We start from the raw sequence: 19,476 nt of genomic DNA, 5'->3' as shown, positions 1-19,476 counted from the left end.
AACATCGCTAAAATAATTATTTTACTTACCCAAACAAAATATATGCAAAGATTATTCAAGTTTATTCCTTAATAACACAAATATCTCAAAATATTTTAACAGTAATAAATTCACCCCTCTTCGATACTTCAATGCCTTAAATTTATAATAACATTTTCAATCCCTCGCAAATCTTTACTGAATATTGATTGATCTTATTTAATCAATCGTAAAAACTTACGTCAAGTCAAACAAGCAGCAATTCTATTGCTTGTCAATAGATGGAAAGGCGAAACCAAAATCAATTGCTGACGACATGAAAATTGCTCTGCGAATGTGAACCATTAATGTGCCATGTCGTGTAAGACCATAGGAAGCTGCCTGTCAAAGCTAAAGTTACATAGAGGTGAAATAAATGAACAATTTTCTGTTTACTTTCCGTTCAAATAAATTAAAAAAAAAATACTTCCAAGCTGCAAATTATTTTCCTCGTCATGTCGTGTAAGACTTTAGATGGCAGCCAGGCAGTCCAAGCTATGATAATTATATTTAGGTAAAATAAATGAACAATTTATTGTTTACTTTTCATTTAAATACATTCAATTTTGCAAAAAAATATTCTATGCAATGTCATGCAAGACATTAGGTGGCAGGCAGTCGAATTTAAAACTAACACATCTGTAGGTGTAATGAATATTATCAATTGAATGTTCATTGAACACATTGGATTGTATTTCTTCCCCCCCCCCCCCCCCCCCCCCCCGCTCCTCACATAAGCTAAGTGGTCTCTAGGATGAATTTTAGATCACCTGAATTATTTAAATTCCTGAATCTGCTTACAGTTTGATAAATGTAATGATAATAATAAATGCAAAATAACTGACTTTTCCTTCCCAAGCAGACTTCAGCCTTTCAATTCCAACACAGAGGAGATACCAAAAAGCCACAATGCAAGAACGAAGAAATATCACTTAGTTTTTTTGTCCCAGCAATGTGAACTGTTTGCCATGCCATTTCAGACCACCTCTTACACAACCAATGAGTCTGGCCAGTGGACTGACTAATTTTTAGACGTAATAACTATATATATACAAATGCACAGAATCAATGGTATTAAACTCATGGGCTAGAAGATGTGAATTTGTTGCTTGAGCCTAGCTCTTTATAATTATATCTTCTATGTACGGGTGGGAAACGTTAATATAACTCATGTTAGTCCAAATAATTGTACTTTAACAGATTATTACTTTTAAAATTTTTCATATATGGCAAATCCTTCACTAGGTTCTAAAGGAATGGGAAGAATCCAGTATAACAGTCTATAATTTTCGACTATCACTCATGTACATGCTAGTCCACCTAAGTGGCCATCAACGAGTCTTTTGACGATTTTTTTACAATGGCAGACTCGAGACAGGGATACACATAAAATGTCAAAATAATTAAAAAAAAGTATCCCTGATCGCTCATTATTGTAGCTAATGTACTTCATGTGTATCCCTGTAATGAGTCTGTCATAGTCTAAAAATCGTCAAAAGACTCATTGACGGCCATTTAGGTGGACTAGCTAATGTACATGTATGCAACATATAATTCTAGCAGTCTCACAATGTCAAGCTGAATAACAACTGTGGATTGATTAATGTGATCGCCATGTCAATCATAAATGATAAATACTTACGGTATGTCGTCATTCTTATGTCAATGTCATATTTATAATAATCGGATTAATTCACAGGCGCAAGTCACATAATAAAAAATCGGCCTATATATGTTTATTAAGATATCTTATTATAGTATATAGCCCATACAGAACATTAAAAAAGTTTGTGTCAAGTACCTGTGGATTAATTCGTCTTAAAAACTACGAAGTCGGATTTTTAGGACAAATGTTAACAAAAGTTTACATAAAATCTTAAATTCAATATATCTGTAAGTAAAACAATAATGCCTAAACTGATCTGCGCAGACTATTTTCTGTGTAAAATGAATCTAGCCTTAAATCATGAAAAATCTTTTAACTTGTTTATGATGAGACAGCAAATGGATACTTATAACTAAGGGAGACAATCGTTGAGTGGTTACATTACACTTGATATATTAAAGCAATTAGTTCATACATCGATACATCACTCATATGTTGTTGCGTACAATAAACATGCAGCAGCTACACCCGTGTCTGTCTGTCTGCATGTCTGCCTGATTGCGACATTTATGAATTTTGTGCTTACAACCAAATTATAAACATTTGATTATTGATAAGTAGCTCTTAGTTAAAGTAGCGTAGGGGTTGGAGTGTCTGCCAGGCTCTCTGGCCGATTGGAGAGGGGGCACCCCAGCCCTCCGTGAGGGATGTGGTCATTTCGTAACCTTTCAATTTCGTAACTGCTCAATCTTGGTTATTACTCTGACTGACCGATAATTTCATGGACGCACGGTCGAGTTACTAGTTTTTTCTCTGCACTACCGAGTTCATGTCCTGTCGTTTAGTCGTAGCAATAACGTCTTGGTATTTAAACCATGTCACGCAAAATGGAAAGTTAGAAACAAGTATTTTGAGCAGTACGAATTTTACAGAAAATGTTAGGAAGTGTGCTTATTGAAGTATATACAATAAGGTTTCAAATCAAAAATACATGTACATGTATGTCAAGTTTGAATAATTTATTTATTAGTTTTAAGATTTCATCACAAAAAAAGAAATACTTGACGGTCTTTAGCATTTAATTTAAGGAAAGCAGGAGGGTACGTGTCCAAACTGGTCTTCATTGAATGGTGCTACAAAAAAGGATATGGTGCAGCACCTTTCCATAACTCTTTAAGATAATTAAACCCCTATTTTATAAAACATATTGTCTTGAATTGTTGGCGATGTATATTTTAAAGATGTGCTCTGTGAATAAACGCAGACAGTATCAATTATTTATTATATTTAATATTCAAAATCTACAGATTAATTTAAAGCAGGTATATTCCATTACATTCCAATTAACGTCAGGTTTCAATTTGAAGGTCAAAAGTTTATCACGTATATCGAAGAAAAATAAGATGATCACTTAAGACCATCATACCATCACAAAATCCTTGTCTTTTCTATCAAGAATTGAATCGATTTCAACAATCCTTTAGCGTTTATGAAGATTAAGTATTGATATAAAATATGTGATAAATCATATGCTTAAATTAGTTTTTGTTATAAAATTGATTGGTTCCAAATGTACGTTTTTGTTATAACATTGTATTGGTTACAAATGTATAAGATTGGTTATGTAAAAAGGTTTATTCAAATACTTATGATAATTCGGAACGCCTTGTGTTAAGACCCCAACATAAAACAAATAATAGATATATATGACAAGAGATTAAAAATTAAATTAATTAAATTAAACTGATTTTGTTATATTTAAAATTATAACAACAAATCTACTTACTCTTAAATGATTGTAGCACTGTAAGATTTTTATTCAGTGATTTTTTTTCTGAAATAATTTAACAAATCAGTAAATAGAAATACGCCTCCTGCTCCGAACCCTTTAAATGAGACACAGTATACCAGACGTCAAGGTACACGCACATGTTACGGTGGTAAATCACAGATTAACCTGTATTTCCAGCCAATGAAATTGCCTACCGGCCTCGATCGGAACACCTCGGCCAGTATACAACAGAATCCCGAAGCTTGACGGAGATGACCGACTTGTTACGATTGTATCGGCCCCAATAAGTACCACGCTTAATCATTAAAAAAAAAAACGTTGTTTAAGAATTTAACTGATATGATGACATAAGTTTGTTCTCCGCATTCTGGGGAAACAGGGTATACTCTAAGACATTTAGAACATAAAGAATTCGCTCGCCCCGCCCTTCTTGATTATTAATAGTTAACCTTTTATGTTCTAACCACGAACCTTTTACTCAGTTACATTTCTGCAAACATTTGGACTTCTTGACAATTTTTTAGATTAAAAAAAAAGCTTTAAAAATCAAATTAAGCATAGTCATGCCGTTACCTTCGATGTATGCCTTTGTAATACAAATTCAGAATTGAAAAAAAATCCGTAAGGATATTTGACCCCAATTTATAAAACATCATACTTGACTTTGGTTGTCGCTAATTGCTGAGACTGTAAATATTTGTCATTGAAAAAAATCCAATACTCTTCAAAGACTGTGGCGACCCATTACCAAGATTATTTTGCGGTAACTTGTTTATTTTACAAAATTTAGTTGACATTGCTAACAGTTCACAAGTGCTCGTACGAATTACCATGCAATTTGAACGTACAAATATTCAAATTTGACTAGCATATAGAACTTGTTTTAACAATTCATTATGCCGGCTAATGTGTTTTTAATGAAGAAATGGTATTCAAAATGAAATGAAAATATTGTTTCCTCACAAATACCTCTATAATTATTCCATATATGCATATGTTCATTGGCCGTTCCTTGAACTGGTCAATCTAAGAGTCGATTATTTGGATGGAAATCTAAAGAATAAAATTAAGCCACAAGGATTATCCTTTATACTTATTTAACCTTATGCTTTAATAATTATTTCTTAAGGACAGTATGAAAGAACCCTTGTCATTCTTAGAGTGCTATTAAACTGGTAAAATATTTCAAATAAGGAAACATAATATTTTAAAGTGACACTCTTATTCAAGATCAATACATGTATACACATGTATAACAAACATCAATTTTGACTGATGAACCTTAAAGAACTCACTAAATAATTAATTTATGAAAAATATTAATTACTGATAACAAGACTATAGCCGTGTATTTAATAGCAGAAAGCGCAAAAATATTAAATGATAGGCGAATGCTAAAATATTTACTGTGGTCTACTATAGTCTCATAAGGTAGAATAACCGTGTTAATGCTCATTTCTTTCAAATTAATCTCGGTATCCTTCATAAGAACCATTGTTTTTGACATTTATTCATCTTTATTTGAATGATGATTAAAACAAAATTATTAATCTTGTTTGTGAGTAAGTGTGCACCTTTAGCTCTATTTACCACCAACAAACGCAACGTTATACTCGTACATAAAAATGAAGGTCCTAACTTCAGGATACTTTGGTCCAAAAACGAAAAAAAATCAAACAAATCTTGATAAACAGGAATATTTTTGCATAATCGTAGTCAATGCTTTTAACACGTAAACTTCGTTGTTGAAAATTCATCCCGTATCGATATTAAACCATTATCTTTAAACGTTAAGTAAACACAATCTGTAAACATCAAACATTGGAATTTGAAAAGAGACACTGTTAAAATGTATACTAAGGTATTAGTAACTTAAGATACATTTCACTTTTCGAGTGGTCACATTTAAATGTTTAAAAAGAGATTTCAAGCAGTGGTGATACCAAGTTAAAAGGTTCATATTACAAAGTGTACATACGTACATGCGGTTTTGTATAATTTGTTCGATTTGTTATGGAAAATCAATGTTACCTACATGTACCTCAATACATTAAAAGAGACTGATATGTTTATGGTACATTGATATACCATAGCATTCTTGTAAACTTACAGCACTTATAAAATCCACGGACAATCTTTTTGACATAATTTTAAACCATTTTTTTCTTTCATGATTTTTTTCAATTAATATCTGTGTGAATTGATTTAAAAGTCTAGTTTTGTAAGTGAATCAAAATATTGCCCCCCAAAAAGAGATCCATGTCAAAATGTTAATACAATGTCATATATTAAATTACAATCACTATTGTCGTTCATTGGCATACGTTATAATAAGCAGTATAATTTAATCGCGGATTTATTTTAATGAATGTAATTTTTGGCAACAATATTTATAAGCTTATAACTTCTACTTCTTTAAATATTACATATATGCAAGTAGAATTACCTCATTGAATGCAATATCCATGTATAACCATTCCATTTCTTTCAGTAAGAATGTCAAAATAAACTCCAATCAGTTTTTCAATACTGTCCCAATATAAGCGTTGTTAAGGCATTGAAAACCAAGCGTGCTAGTAGAATAAAGAATTCAATACGGACTAAACGATCCGAGAGATAATCATCTTATCACTGTACGATCGATTGGGTTCACACGAGTTATCCCCCCTGTATTCTAAAGTTGATATTCGTTTCATGTATTCCTGCTCGGCAATGCTTAATCTCAGGTGTGGATCCAGGATTTGACGTCAGAGGGGGCGTATTTTTTGGACGTTACAATTTGACTCGGGCCCCCTCCTTCAAAATCATTTTTTTTAATTGTTGGCATAAGGGTAGGGGCATACCAGAATTTTTATTTTACCTATGTTTTATTACTTTTTTTCCTGTATTGAAATAAAATGGAAACATAGATTTTAAAGGGAGGGGTCGCCGTGCGCTGGTGAATATAACACATTGAACACACAGTGTCATCGCTCGTGGGTCGTATTCATAAAACTTCTTAGTGAAAAAACGAATCTTTTATACGCCCTCTATTTTTCATCAAATTTGTTCATATGCCTTTATTATTTGGATCCCTTTTTGCTTATTTTCATATCTTAGGTTTAAAAACATTGTTTTGTTTTTCTTTAATACAACTAGGAAAAATAATTTCTGCAGTTATTTGGTTTATGAATACGGCCCTGGTGTGCAAGAAGGATCATGTTACTCAATTTATTTCAGCTGTATTGTGTTTATAGTGTGATTACCACGTGATAAATTGCGTCATAAATGCAATATTTTGCTTCGAATGAAGACTTTAAACAAAGATGAGTTTTCTATTTATTCACCATTTTAAGTGAAACGTAGCAAATACTACGGAGCCCCACCTTCGGTCTTTTACCTGAGTTTTATTGAGAGTGTAGTTTCTTAAAACTATTCGAAGAACCTTTTCACAAATAGGCCGTCTGACGGAGCACTGTCAAAACATTATTTTGGAAACAGGTTTGTGTTCGATGAATATTATCACCTTATCAAACTCCGGAATAAAACGAAGGCATAGCTCATCAGTTCAACTTTAAGCGTCCACGATACCGGCAATATACGTTCATGCAACCGAAAGGGATGCCCTTTGCTACCTGAAGTGATGTTACATCAAGAAAACCTCCTCCTTCACTCATTGACGCATTCCTACCCAGCCCCTCTGTCTCTCTTCGCGACCTATAAAATACAGGTCCGTGACTTTACCTTTTACTGAGTTTGAACATTGAAATAGAAATAAAAAAGGCCAGTTTTTAACAATATCATTGATCTCATAGACATGAAGTTTAGTCTGTCCTAATGTTTCAAAACTCTATGTACAATAATTGTGCGAAACAACAACAACAAAAACATATTTATCTTTATTTAACAAATACACGAAACTAAATATGCCTTTTCATTTGGCTTTTGGATGTAACCACATATCTCAGAAAAAAACATTATATATTGTTTTGAAACTTTCAAAATATAACCATTTGTACAGAAAGAAATCACAATGGAAACATAAAAAACAATGAACAATACATGCTCAATATATAAACACGAAATGAAAAGAAAACTTTTCAAACAGTCTCTTATATAATATGAGGCGGGATCGGCAACCGAAAACGGTTCTCAAATCTTCGAGAAAAAACATTTGCAGACTCCAACGCTCACCTTAGTCGAAAACGGTGTTGAGAACAATATTTTAATATTGGAGAATAAGTAATTGGAGCAAAAGTCAAACATTCCCAACAAGAAAGAAATTAAGAGCACAGACATTTGTTCACAATTTACACGAACATACTCCTCATTGTTTTCTGACCTGTTGCCTTATACACCTTTACATAACTGTCTACATCCCCGTTTTCTAAATAGACGGTAACGTACAACTTGTTCTGCGGCTGATTATAGCAGACGTTGCGTGGCAACGCTATCCCTTCCTTCTCGCCCAGAAGCTGGGTCATCCGGCCACTGGGCAGATCCAGGCACATTATATTGTTACTCTTTAAACCACAGATAAGCAGCTGGTTTCCCACTGCGGTGATGCCTGTTGGTTCTCTCAGTGCTGGGTCCTGGAATGTCTGGAGAATGTTCAGATTAATGTCCATCTTAGTGATTGTGTTCTTCTCACAGTCCGACACATAAATAGCCTTTGTTGGGCCTTCACTGACAACTTCCAGGTAGTAAGGTTTCTTAAACGGGCTGTTGGAAAACCAACCTTTTGATACTTTCTTCAACACTCTTCCTTCCATATCTATCTTCTCCACCCTCCCGCTTTTGTATGAAACAATTAAGCTGTTGTTATCGTAACCAACGCCATAACAATCACCATCCACTGCGATGCTCTTTCCGAAGGAGAGCTGCCCCCGTGTCTCTAGGAACTGAATACTATCAGTCAAACTTACAGCTACCCTGTCCCTAGGGAGGAGACACATGCCCCATATCCCTGTTGACAGACTTACCTTGGCCACAAGGTTGCTTGTGTTGATATCTACAAGCTCCACTGTATTTGTGATACTTTCAGCCAGTAGCAGCCTGTCTCCAGGTAGGAGGAGCATATCGGACGGGCGGCAGTTTCTGGTGTAAAATTGAGTACTTAGTAGTATGTCTTTGGCTGGGTTATACTTCAGGCTGGTCAGGTCAGTGCTGGCTATGGTCTGCTTTTCTGGAAAAATAACAACCATGTTACCATAAACCACAACCATGTTAATACCGACACATTTACCAAGTTGAATAAACATGTAGATACATTATGGTGTTCTTGTCTTTCTGTTTTCAATGTTCTTGATTCAATCATTTTTAGCCACATAACGATAACACTTGAGGCAAATATTTGATCATATAAATAGTGGATGTTACATATGGTACAACATCACCTATATGAGCAATAGATAATGAAAGGCTGATGAAAACAACAACACATATTTGGACATGACACACATGACGAGGAAGTTGAATAGCAGTGGCCACTTGCATGCTTTTAAGTCATATTGCGTTTGCCATTCTTCAGCGAAACATATTTTTTCTGTAAAATTATAGCTTCAGAAAAACAAAAAATTGACAGTTTTCAATTTGCTTTCTTTCTATTGTATCACCTGCGAAACATGATATACACATTGGGTTTACTTTGCAATAGTTTAAAGGTCAAGGCCATGGTGACCTTAATAAGAAAAAAAAGACGACACATCCGACTTCCGAATTTAAGTATAAAAAAATCATACCTTGATAGTGGTATGAAATTGCAATGATAGCGAAGCCTTTAACTGACTGCTTGCTATGGAAAAAAACATTATACATTGAAGACAATACAATCTGCTGTGAAATAGTATTTCTAGGTTTTCCTTGAAAAAGTAAACATATTTACTTTGTTTTGGTTTTGCAGATGTTTGCGATCCACTAGGATTCAAAAGTGGATCTGTTTCTGCATTGGCCGAAAAATTCTTGTTTGTTTCGGCAGCCTGGATGTCGACAACTGCCTGTATGCTGGTATCAGCATTAGCTGTACTTGTTTTATTCCTATTGCCTTTGTCTTTTGTTGTGGAACTTGCACGCTCACGTCTCTTGTCTGTGGTTAGAAAAAAATGCATTTAATTAAATGAGATGTATCAAATATCACGGATGGTTTTTTTAACATTTCGTTATTAATATAAATCTCTTTATTCAAAAGTCAACAGTTTTAGGAATGTTTTCATATACTGACTAAACAACTTAAACAAATACCTAGAGCATTTTCAGAAGTCATTTCAATAGTGCCCAGGCCAGCCATGGAACCCAGCAAGTTCTCAGTGGCGAAGTCCTTCCTAAACTCATGCTGGTGAATGGCATTTCTCATGTTAATCTCGGCAAGAGTTGATTGCAGTCTCTTCAGCACTATCCTGGCTTTTTCAACCTCAACAAACAACTGACAAGTGTTGTTCTCTTGGGCTTGTAGTTTTACTTTGATGTCATTGACCTCGGTCTTAAGTGTGCCACATTCTAATTTCAGAGACTCGAGGAGGGTTTCATCCATGTTTTGCATCTGGGTAATGTTCTTCAGCAGTGCGTTTTCACGTTCTTCAAAGTATTTGTTGATCTGATCTCGATACTTCCTTATCTTAGCAATTTCATGTACTCCAAGGTCTCCTACTAGCTTAATGTTTACGTTAACTTCAGACGCACAGGCATCAGTATCATTCAGTAATTTAATAATAACTTGTTTGATTGCTTCATAACCCTGGCCCTCTTTGAAGGCTTTTGCGATTTCCGAAATGATCTGCTGTTTACAAGATTGATGATAAAGAACTGAACAATGTCCGCAGTTAAGTGTCTGGTGGGTCGGACAGAAGTATTTGATATATTCTTCAGGGTGGATGTCACAAGGTTGTGTGCTCTCTTCTTTGAAAGGAAAATCTTGCAAGGTAGTAGGCATGTTGCTTTTTTCAAAAAGTGTATGGGACTTTGTCATTCTTTGTTTCTTGTGTACACTTGTGCAGTTGGAGCACATAAACTCCTTGCAGACGGCACAGAAGGCTTCGACTGAAAGGGTTTCTCCATCTTGGGAACAAGGCTGGCAGTAGGTCTCGATCAGCGCAGAGGCGTCTGCCTGGAGTTTCTTGCCCTGGACTTGATCCATTCGCTACCCTAGTTAGCACAACTGATAATGTATTTACTCTGTTCTTCCACTATTGGCAGAAAAAGAGAGAATCATGTAAGTATATAAAAGAAGTATCTAGATACAAGTTGGTCAGTTAGTGTAAACTTTTGAATATACTGATGAAGAAAGATCGAATTCCATGTATGATCGGAAAGGTTAACCTCGATTTTGGTTTAACTATCGAAGATAAAAGTGTCCATAAATTGTAAATAAGATAGAGTAGATTCAACTGGTTTGGGTATTGGTGAACGCCTCTCGCACAAGAGCTTTTGGGTTCGATCACAATGAAGCTGAGAATAGTCTAGGTTAATTGGTGACCACCTTCTCCCTTACAGCTTGTGGGTTTGATCACCACCAAGATAAAAGTGATATTGTGGCATCGGTATCCACCCCTCACCGAACAGTTTGTGGGTTCGATCCCAACCAGGATAAAAGATATCTTGTGGCATTGATACCCGCCCCTCACCCAACAGATGATTGTGGGTTCGATCACTTCCAGGATAAGAGTAGTCTAGCTGTGTTTCTGAGCTTCTCTCCAGAGGTTTTTGGGTTCGATCCCTACCAGAGATACTTTCTCACAGACTCTCGAAAGACACACATGTATTGGTAAAGGAGATGAACTTGAGTGATTCATATCTGCTTACATCAGTATTCACAATCGAATTAAAATAAGTTCAGTATAAAATAATTGTGAGTGCAACTATAATACGATGATGCTTAATAATTAATAGAAAATACATAATTTATACATATAATTGAATGAACATTTTAGTAAAAAAGTGAAATTTACAAACCTTGCGTTATAATTATTCAATATGTTAAGTTAGTCATAGTTTTAAATCAGTACCTGATACACACACTAAATGTGAATTGATTAAATATGATAACACAATTATGTACTAATTTCTATTGTGTACCGACATATATAAAGGCAGATAATTGTTTTCATTGTCATCGGGTCATATGCATGTGTATGTTAATTAGCTACATATTACATTATATAAGTATTTTAGATACTTGCATGTCGTTATTATTAACATGGCATGTTTGCATTGTAAGATTATGATGAAAATAATTATTGTAAGAGATAAGGTCATAACAAAAATATTATTTTACATGAAAATGATAAGGCAATTTTTGTTTATTCCGATTTCAATGCCAAAAATACAGAGTAGGTCTGTTTTTTCGTAAAGATTTGTGATTTTCAACCTTAAATCCAGTCTGTGTACCGTATAAGAAACTAAATATACCGCAAAATACCCCAAAAGGAAAAATTCAATTCAATCCAATTCAAGGTATTCAGGGTTTGTTGGTAAACCGTTTTTTCAATTAGGCCCGAGCAAATGTTTTTATCTCTGAATGGATATTAATGTTCTTTGTCAATCTTTTGAACCTTTGAAATGATACTGTAGTGGGGTTATTTATATATTGCAGTGTGGGAAAATGTTTGCGTTATCAAAATTATTATCATTGTGGCAAAGAGACATGTCATTTGTATGTCAAAGTGAAGATGGGAATAGATTATAGATTAGGATAATGTTAGCTGATATTTTTACCTGTATTATATTTGCCTGAGTCGAAATTAGCTGTTTTTGAAGCAAAAGTATGTTATTTTTCAGTAAAGATATGTGACACCTACAGAAAATATGTCTTGTGGAGGTGAACATGACATTTTCACTTCTTGCTTACATAGCTTTTATATATTTTTGAAAAGGCTATCTCACTTGAACTTGCATGGATACCGTTTTGCACGAAGTAACACATACTACCTTAAGCGTCTGCTGGACACTGGTTCATTTAAATATCCTAGTAATTTTGAAGTAAAAGTATGTGACGCCGTCTTGTGGATATAAAAGTGATATTTGCATTTCTTAGTAGGTAGCTTGCCTTACATAGCTTTTAGATATTTGTAAACACTTTCTCTCGCCCAGTTTTGTTAAAAAAATATTTTGAAAAGCAATGACTTGGTTATATCTCATTTCTTTATGACTTGAATACGTCTGTTCACGACTTCACACTAACATGTTAAAAGCAGGTCCGTCAATCTTAAACTATACGACTGTAGGGTTTGTTCCCACTTTCCCAACCGCTAATTTTCACACTTACAAATTATCACCATTTATCTCTTCGCACCTCAAACTTACCTGTAATTTCCATACTGTTCAGTAAAAAAAAATGAACTACACAAAAAAGCCCTTGTACTTGCACTTGCAGTATACTTGCAGAATTTTGGTTCATTGTATTTTATTGCGGATATCTTGTTTCACTCTATTTTGGAATGCATACACATTGTGGAATATAACTATAAAGTTGTCAGTTGCTTGCAATGCATATCTGTACACGCAAAAATAATTTGTTCAATTGTGTATAGATAAAATACAAATTGTCAAAAATAATGATTATTCTGGAATCAATACTGATGGGTCCCTATATTTGCAATTAAGACATTCCCGGTAATCAACAGTTTGAGACTCAGAACTGATTGCAAATTATTCTGAAAACAATATTGTTGTTATATCCTACCAAAATCGCTTGTGAACACAATCACCCAAGAGATGACAGCAGCATCGTTGTCGCAGACATCCTGAGTGGTCTGAGGAAGTAGGTACGGGGTACTCTGGAATGGGACGATTCCACACAAGAGGTTGTGGATAAACTTCACCTATTCATTATATTCTTGCGTTTTTAACAATATGAACTTTTATGAATTGCATCAGCTCAATATTTGTGTACTTTTATGAAATTTAAGACTAACATTCTAAAAACAAGACACCCAACTTTTTCAGCGCAGTATAGCAATTTCGCCAATTATCACCTATCAACTCTATTGTTAAAACACACAATACATCCCCCAACCCTAACCTCAATTTCTATAGGAAAAAATAGCGGCTGGGAAAGTGGGAACACACCGACTGTAGGATCCATACAAATGTTTTAAAAGTCAAATAAATAAATTATATTAGAACTAAAAATCTACATTTGGATAAAACTCGCAAGGTAGGGTATATGGGCACAACTCCAGATAGTTAAAAGAGATATCTTAAATGTTTTGTTGTCTTTTATTATATTATTATTTGAAAACATTTAAGTAGAAGTAGTATTCTTAACCACTAAAATGGGTGCTAATCTTAATGGATTTTCAATGAATATTTTGTAACTTGTTTCCTCCCTTAAGTATAGTATTGTAAAGGGTCAACAGCCATAAAAGGAAGGGCGAGATAAGATATGTTCATTAAAGTAAATTTATTGGTAAAGATAACGACCCTTGGTTGTTTTTAATTCATGATTAAAGTAATGTTAGGAAGTAATGTGAAATAAATAGTTTGTCCTGTTCAATTTGTATAGAGTTTATTTTCTTCTGTCAATTCCAGTTAATAAGTAGTGAGTTATCACATCAATCCCTGTGGATGACAGTCTGGCACAATGACCGGGTCGGGCGAAACACGTTAATCGTTGAAGTCACGCTCAACTTTGAATGCTGCAAGTTTGACTCGCCCTTCTCATGATGGTATCCAATCAAGGGAATTGTAAGTCGAGGATTAGTATTTTTGTTTTTGCTCAAGGTCAATATTTAAATATATCAATAATTAGTCTTAGTAAGAAATATTTCCTTTCTATAACTAGACTGCAAGATCGACGAAGAGATGGTACAAAGAAAAGCAGGTTTTGGTTCAATAAACACTAGTTCTTTAATGAAGTCGTTGACTTAATGAGAAATACGAATTTTTTCATGCTTTTCGATGAAGTATGGAGTTTTATCAGTGAATATAAGGGTAAAATACAAAGTATCAGTATTTGCTTCCATTTGATCGTCACTTCTGAACCTGTAAAATCTTAACACTGTATGACTTTGTAATATGAACTTACCGGAAATTACTTAAAACTAATATATTTTTTCACCCCACCCGAAAGAAGTGGCAACAACAAAGCGTGGTCTTCACTCTTTATCTGGAAAACGACCCGTCTTGAAGCGAATCAGACTGATCTCTGACAGCGAAGTGTGACTGAATACCGATGTATCATGAAATAAACTCTTAAACCCTTTTAATCCAATGTTTATTCACATTTTTTTTAAAAACACATTCGACCAGTGTTATTTTGACCATGCATGTATCCATGCTCTGTTCAATTTAAAACACTTTCGTGCATTTACTGTTATCATTTTGAACATTGATGCATTTATAAAAGTCCATTGATGATTGTTCATAAAATGTTTGCATTAAATCACGAAAAATTAATAAAGTATAAACAAGTTCATATTATAAGTATCTTCCATGGCCGAAAGCGAGTGTAAGATAGGTTCATCCAAACCCGAGCGTAGAGTGTTTCGCGGAAACGAGGTTTACCGCGGATGAACCTATCTTACACGAGTGGCTATGGTAGATGCTTTTTCTCCCATCTCGGTTAAACAAAATAAAGTAAACATGTATTTCTCGCTGGAACTCTTTTTTGCGTAGTGAAAATAAATGTAGAAATGTGATAATTCGTGGTTGTCATGGATCAGATTATGTAAGTAAGTAAGTAATTATTTATTATAGTGACATGTGTATATATACATCATTACAAATCAATACAAATATAAATAGTTTAAGCAATTACACCCGGCCCATCGGGCCTATAAGTCACCTAGATATCACATATATGAAATACAAATTTTCATAAATTAAACATAACGAATATGTATGTAAGGTTTAAAGTGAATATTATACATATCTATAAAGGAAATGTTTATATCATCAAATACGTTTATAAGTGAGTTTACATATTAAGGACATTGCATGAACAAAATTTCAACGTAAAAGATGTAATGTTAATAACTAGCAATACTTTTAAGCAAACAGTGTGGTTTTTCTCAGAGTGAAAGCACTAACAATATACTTGGATAATTGTCTCACATAGTCCTTCATAAGTAAAACAAGTTTGTCTAGATCGGAAATATTTACAAAACTGTCACGTGATATGATATTACCAAGGTAGGTATTTCTCAGTTCATTATACAGAGAACATTGAAATATGAAATGACACTCGTTCTCAACTTCTCCAGAGTTACATAGCCTACACGTTCTAGAGTCCACTGGTTCCCCTAAATAACGACCGGTCTCTAATCTCAGTGGTAATATACCAGTCCTACACTGAGCCAATAATGAACGTGCATTTTTCTTAAGGTCCATACTCAGATAGGTTTCACACTTGAATTATTGTTTAAATTCACGGTACGTTCGTAATTTCGGCATAGATCTTATATCCTGTGACCAAATGTTAACATAATAGTCCTTGATCAGCGAATGCGCGTTCTTAATATCAACAGGCTGTTTTGCATTGAAACTATCAGATATTCCTATTTTGTCCATGATGTCCTTCACCTCGCTTGACCAGTTAGCGGTACATTTTCTATAGTCAATTTCAAACACCTGGGCGCACAGTCGGTCACGGTCCATGAGAACAAGTCTATTCCACAGGCGTAGCATATTACTCCAGCGGCGATAACGGGTGGGTATCCATCCAGTGTCCCCTGTCAGCGCCGGGATCGGCGCGAAGCGATGAACGCCAAGGGCGTACCTCATAGCGCGGTTCTGATGGTTGGTATTGTTTGTACCCCCACACTGAGCTGCAATAATCCATGACGGGCACAACACAAGCGTTATAGAGTTTCTCATATGGTTTAAAGGAAATGTCTTTCAAGGGGTGTATCTTACTTATAACACTTCCAAGAGCTCTACCTCCCCCCTTTGAAAGCCCCTCACATGTGGTTGAGAAATCGCCTCTGTCTTGGAAAATGATGCCTAGATACTTATATTTGTCCACTATTTCTATTTCATTATCACCAATACGGAAGATAAACTGTATTCGTTGAGTGCGTGCTTTCCGGAAGTGCATACATTTCGATTTTGACGTGTTTATGATTACACACCAGCGTTTGCACCAGTTGTTCAAAACGTCGAGCATTGCTTGTAGGTTTTGTTCAGAGTCTGCGGTTAGAACAATGTCATCAGCGTACATGAGAATGGACACCTGGTGTTCCCCGATGGTGACGCCACACTGTAAGTCATTTATTTCCTTTACTAGGTCATTGGCGAAGACGGCAAATAACGTCGGTGATAACGTGCACCCCTGTTTCACCCCAGATATGCAATCGAACCAGTCTGTGTGTGAGTTGTTGAGCCGGACACAAGATGACGAACTCGCATAGATATTCTTGACAGAGTTATAAAACTTTCCATCGATATGATTTAGTAACAGTTTGTACAATAACATGTCCCTGTCAATATAATCGAAACAACGTTTCAAGTCAATAAACGCTGCATAGACATTCTTGTTGTTTCTTACAACACTACTAAGAGTAAAAACGTGATCTTCACACGATCTGTTCGCCCGGAACCCGTTCTGCTCATCAGCAAGGAGATTGCCCGTCTCTAGGTATTTTGTTAAGCGTTTATTTAAAAACGCCGTATACAGTTTACTGACACACGATAGTAGGCTAATCCCTCTATAGTTCATTGGGGTCCTTTTATCTGATTGTGGGTCCTTCAATATTGGATAAATGATTGCTTTTCTCCATATTGATGGGATTTTACTAGTATCGAATATTAACTGAAATAACTGTTGTAACACGGCAATAACCGGCGGGTTTTTCAACACATCATACGGTAAATTGTCTATTCCACATGCCGAGCCGGATTTACTTTTCTGTATAATTGAAGCTATCTCATCCAATGAAACGTTACTATTCAATGATTCGTTCGTGACGTAAAGGGGGTCAGCCATGTTATTCTCAATTAAAGTCTTGTGTATCTTTGCACGATCGTAGTGAATATCGTCAAAACTATCCGATTCCTTGCAGTTGTACAAGTCCTTAAAGTCATTTTTCCACCGTTCAAACACTTTCGTTTCATCACTGGTAACAGAACCATCAGTGTCATAAACTTCCATAGGTATGCGCGATTCTCGCCTTGGCCCTAACTTTTTTATTTTTTCCCAGAATTCTTTAGGGTTGTTTGCCTCAAATGTCTCAATTTCAATGGCTTTGTCTCTTCTATATGCCCGTTCTGTTTTATGCAAGAGCCGGTCGAACGTGTTTCTAGCCAAAACATATTCCGAATGTAAACGTGCGCGCAATGTCCTATCATTCCTGCACTTAAGGAATTTGTTTTCACTTTCTCTCAATTTATTCCAGAGATTTTGCAGTTCTTCGTTCCAATATGGCTTGGCATGTTTACGTTTCTTTGATGTTCGTTTTGTACTCGCTAATTTTGGAATCTTTTCATTCATTTCAGATATAATTACATCACAGAGTAATTGATATATGCAATCTATATTTTCCTGTGTCTCTCTCGAGATTTCAATTTGCGTGATAAGGGATATAAGCGCCGTTTTGACTCTATCACTGTCCATGAAGTCAGAAGGTATCCGACGAAGGTTATAGCGTGCTTCGCGGTGGGTAAGAGAAACCGTTGATGGCCCATATAATTGCGCATTATAGTCCGTTTCAATGTTTACACTTAATGCACAGTGATCAGGGATGCGTGAACGCTCACCGAGTAATCCATGTAATCCTTGTTGGTCAATGATATCAGTCAGGTTTATGACTTTAAAGTTTCTACAGCAGTGAAATACGTCATGTGGTACACATATAAAGTCTACTACAGCTTTTCCTTTGCGCGAGATGGATGTGAAATTATCCTCTTCTGGTTTAAACCGGCCATTAAGTACACAGAATTTAGAGTCACATAGGAATTCAATTAAATCATGACCATGCTGATTAATATTCTTATCGATGCACTTTCGCTCCGGTATACTATCACATTCAGTCAGTAAATCGGATAATGAGCCTATTCTAGCGTTGAAGTCCGAGCAAACAACCATCCGATCATAATTTGCATGGGCGTATATCTGTGTTAGTAGGTGGGCGAAGAATCCCTGTGCATCACGTCCTCTTGTAGAACCTTCCGGCGGTAAGTAACATGAAAATACTATGAAATCGGATCCCGTAGCCTTGTTGGTAAACGATACTGCGATTATTCCGTCGTAAACTCGATCCACAGTAGCAACGTCATATTCATTTACAACACTCTGCTTCACTAATAGTCCCACTCCGCCAGACGCTTTTGGGGCGTTCCGGTGGATTTCTGTTCTGTTGAAACCGAACCAAGAATATCCATCAACATTCAGCACATTTCTGTCTGATAAATGTGTCTCACAGACAGAGATGATGTCAGCATCAAAATAGTTTAATAGTGCAATACGTAGGTTTTCATTGTCTTTTGTCCATCCACAAACGTTAATATGTACAATATGGATGGGTGATCCAATGGGACGGGGTGTGTCCTATGCACTGTCACGTGCGGCGGCGGGCTGCTGCTCGGGGCGCGGGCGGATGCGGCCGTTGGCATCAACACGATAACCAGCTCCCTGTGGAAGCTGACGAAGGATGGTCCTGGCGTTGAGCTCTATGAGCCTTTCTGCGTGAGATTTGCTGCTTTTAATGAACACATCCTGATAATTCTCCATGTCTTTTAGCTTCATTTTGTGTCTAAGAACGAGAACCTTTTCTGGTGTCGAGCCAAAGCTGATTTTCAGTGGTCCTGGTTTTCCTCGTAGCTTGCTGGGCAATCGAATGGTTCCCGTCACCGTAACGCGGGAATAAACGTTTTCCCCAAGAGCGCGTATCAGACTATTGGCCTTTTCAAACAGGTCCTCGTCGTCCTGCTTTGGTATCCCAGTGGCGATGATGCAGTAGTCAGGATCATTCAAATGATCGACCTCGCGAGGTTCTGCAGGTGTGGGCGTGCCGTCTTCAACCGCACGCAAACGCACTTGAATATCTTTCATGGAATCCATGAGACCATCGATGCGACTAGTCTCTTTGCCAATGTCTAACGATATTTCGTTTTTCAACGATTTGAGCTTGGTGTCAATGTTCTTCATCAT

General features: G+C 35.8%; 2 protein-coding genes across 10 annotated transcripts in view; both read right to left on the bottom strand.

Moving 5' to 3' along the window:
* LOC128219990 (malignant fibrous histiocytoma-amplified sequence 1-like) overlaps window positions 1-5,992 on the bottom strand; it is a 39,930-nt gene extending 33,938 nt beyond the window's left edge. For 5 of the 9 annotated variants that reach the window (XM_052928206.1, XM_052928211.1, XM_052928212.1 and 2 more), the window contains exon 1: window positions 3,411-3,495. The gene's annotated coding sequence lies outside the window, so the exon portion shown is untranslated. Of the gene's footprint in view, window positions 1-29; window positions 160-220; window positions 243-3,410; window positions 3,496-5,526; window positions 5,546-5,862 lie in introns of those variants that run through there. The other 4 variants (XM_052928207.1, XM_052928209.1, XM_052928210.1 and 1 more) reach the window with 4 other exon arrangements.
* Window positions 5,993-7,705: 1,713 nt separating this feature from the next.
* LOC128219176 (uncharacterized) lies at window positions 7,706-10,527 on the bottom strand. Its single transcript, XM_052926990.1, has 3 exons — window positions 9,636-10,527; window positions 9,280-9,480; window positions 7,706-8,580 (listed from the first exon to the last, which is right to left on the bottom strand). Exons 1-3 carry the CDS (start codon window positions 10,525-10,527, stop codon window positions 7,706-7,708), a joined length of 1,968 nt encoding a protein of 655 aa, XP_052782950.1.
* Window positions 10,528-19,476: the final 8,949 nt, after the last annotated feature.

This window comes from Mya arenaria, chromosome 15 (genome assembly GCF_026914265.1).
Source record: "Mya arenaria isolate MELC-2E11 chromosome 15, ASM2691426v1".
Lineage (NCBI taxonomy): Eukaryota > Metazoa > Mollusca > Bivalvia > Myida > Myidae > Mya > Mya arenaria.
The sequence above is the reverse complement of the archived record's forward strand: the minus strand, read 5'-3'. Positions and strand labels throughout refer to the sequence as shown.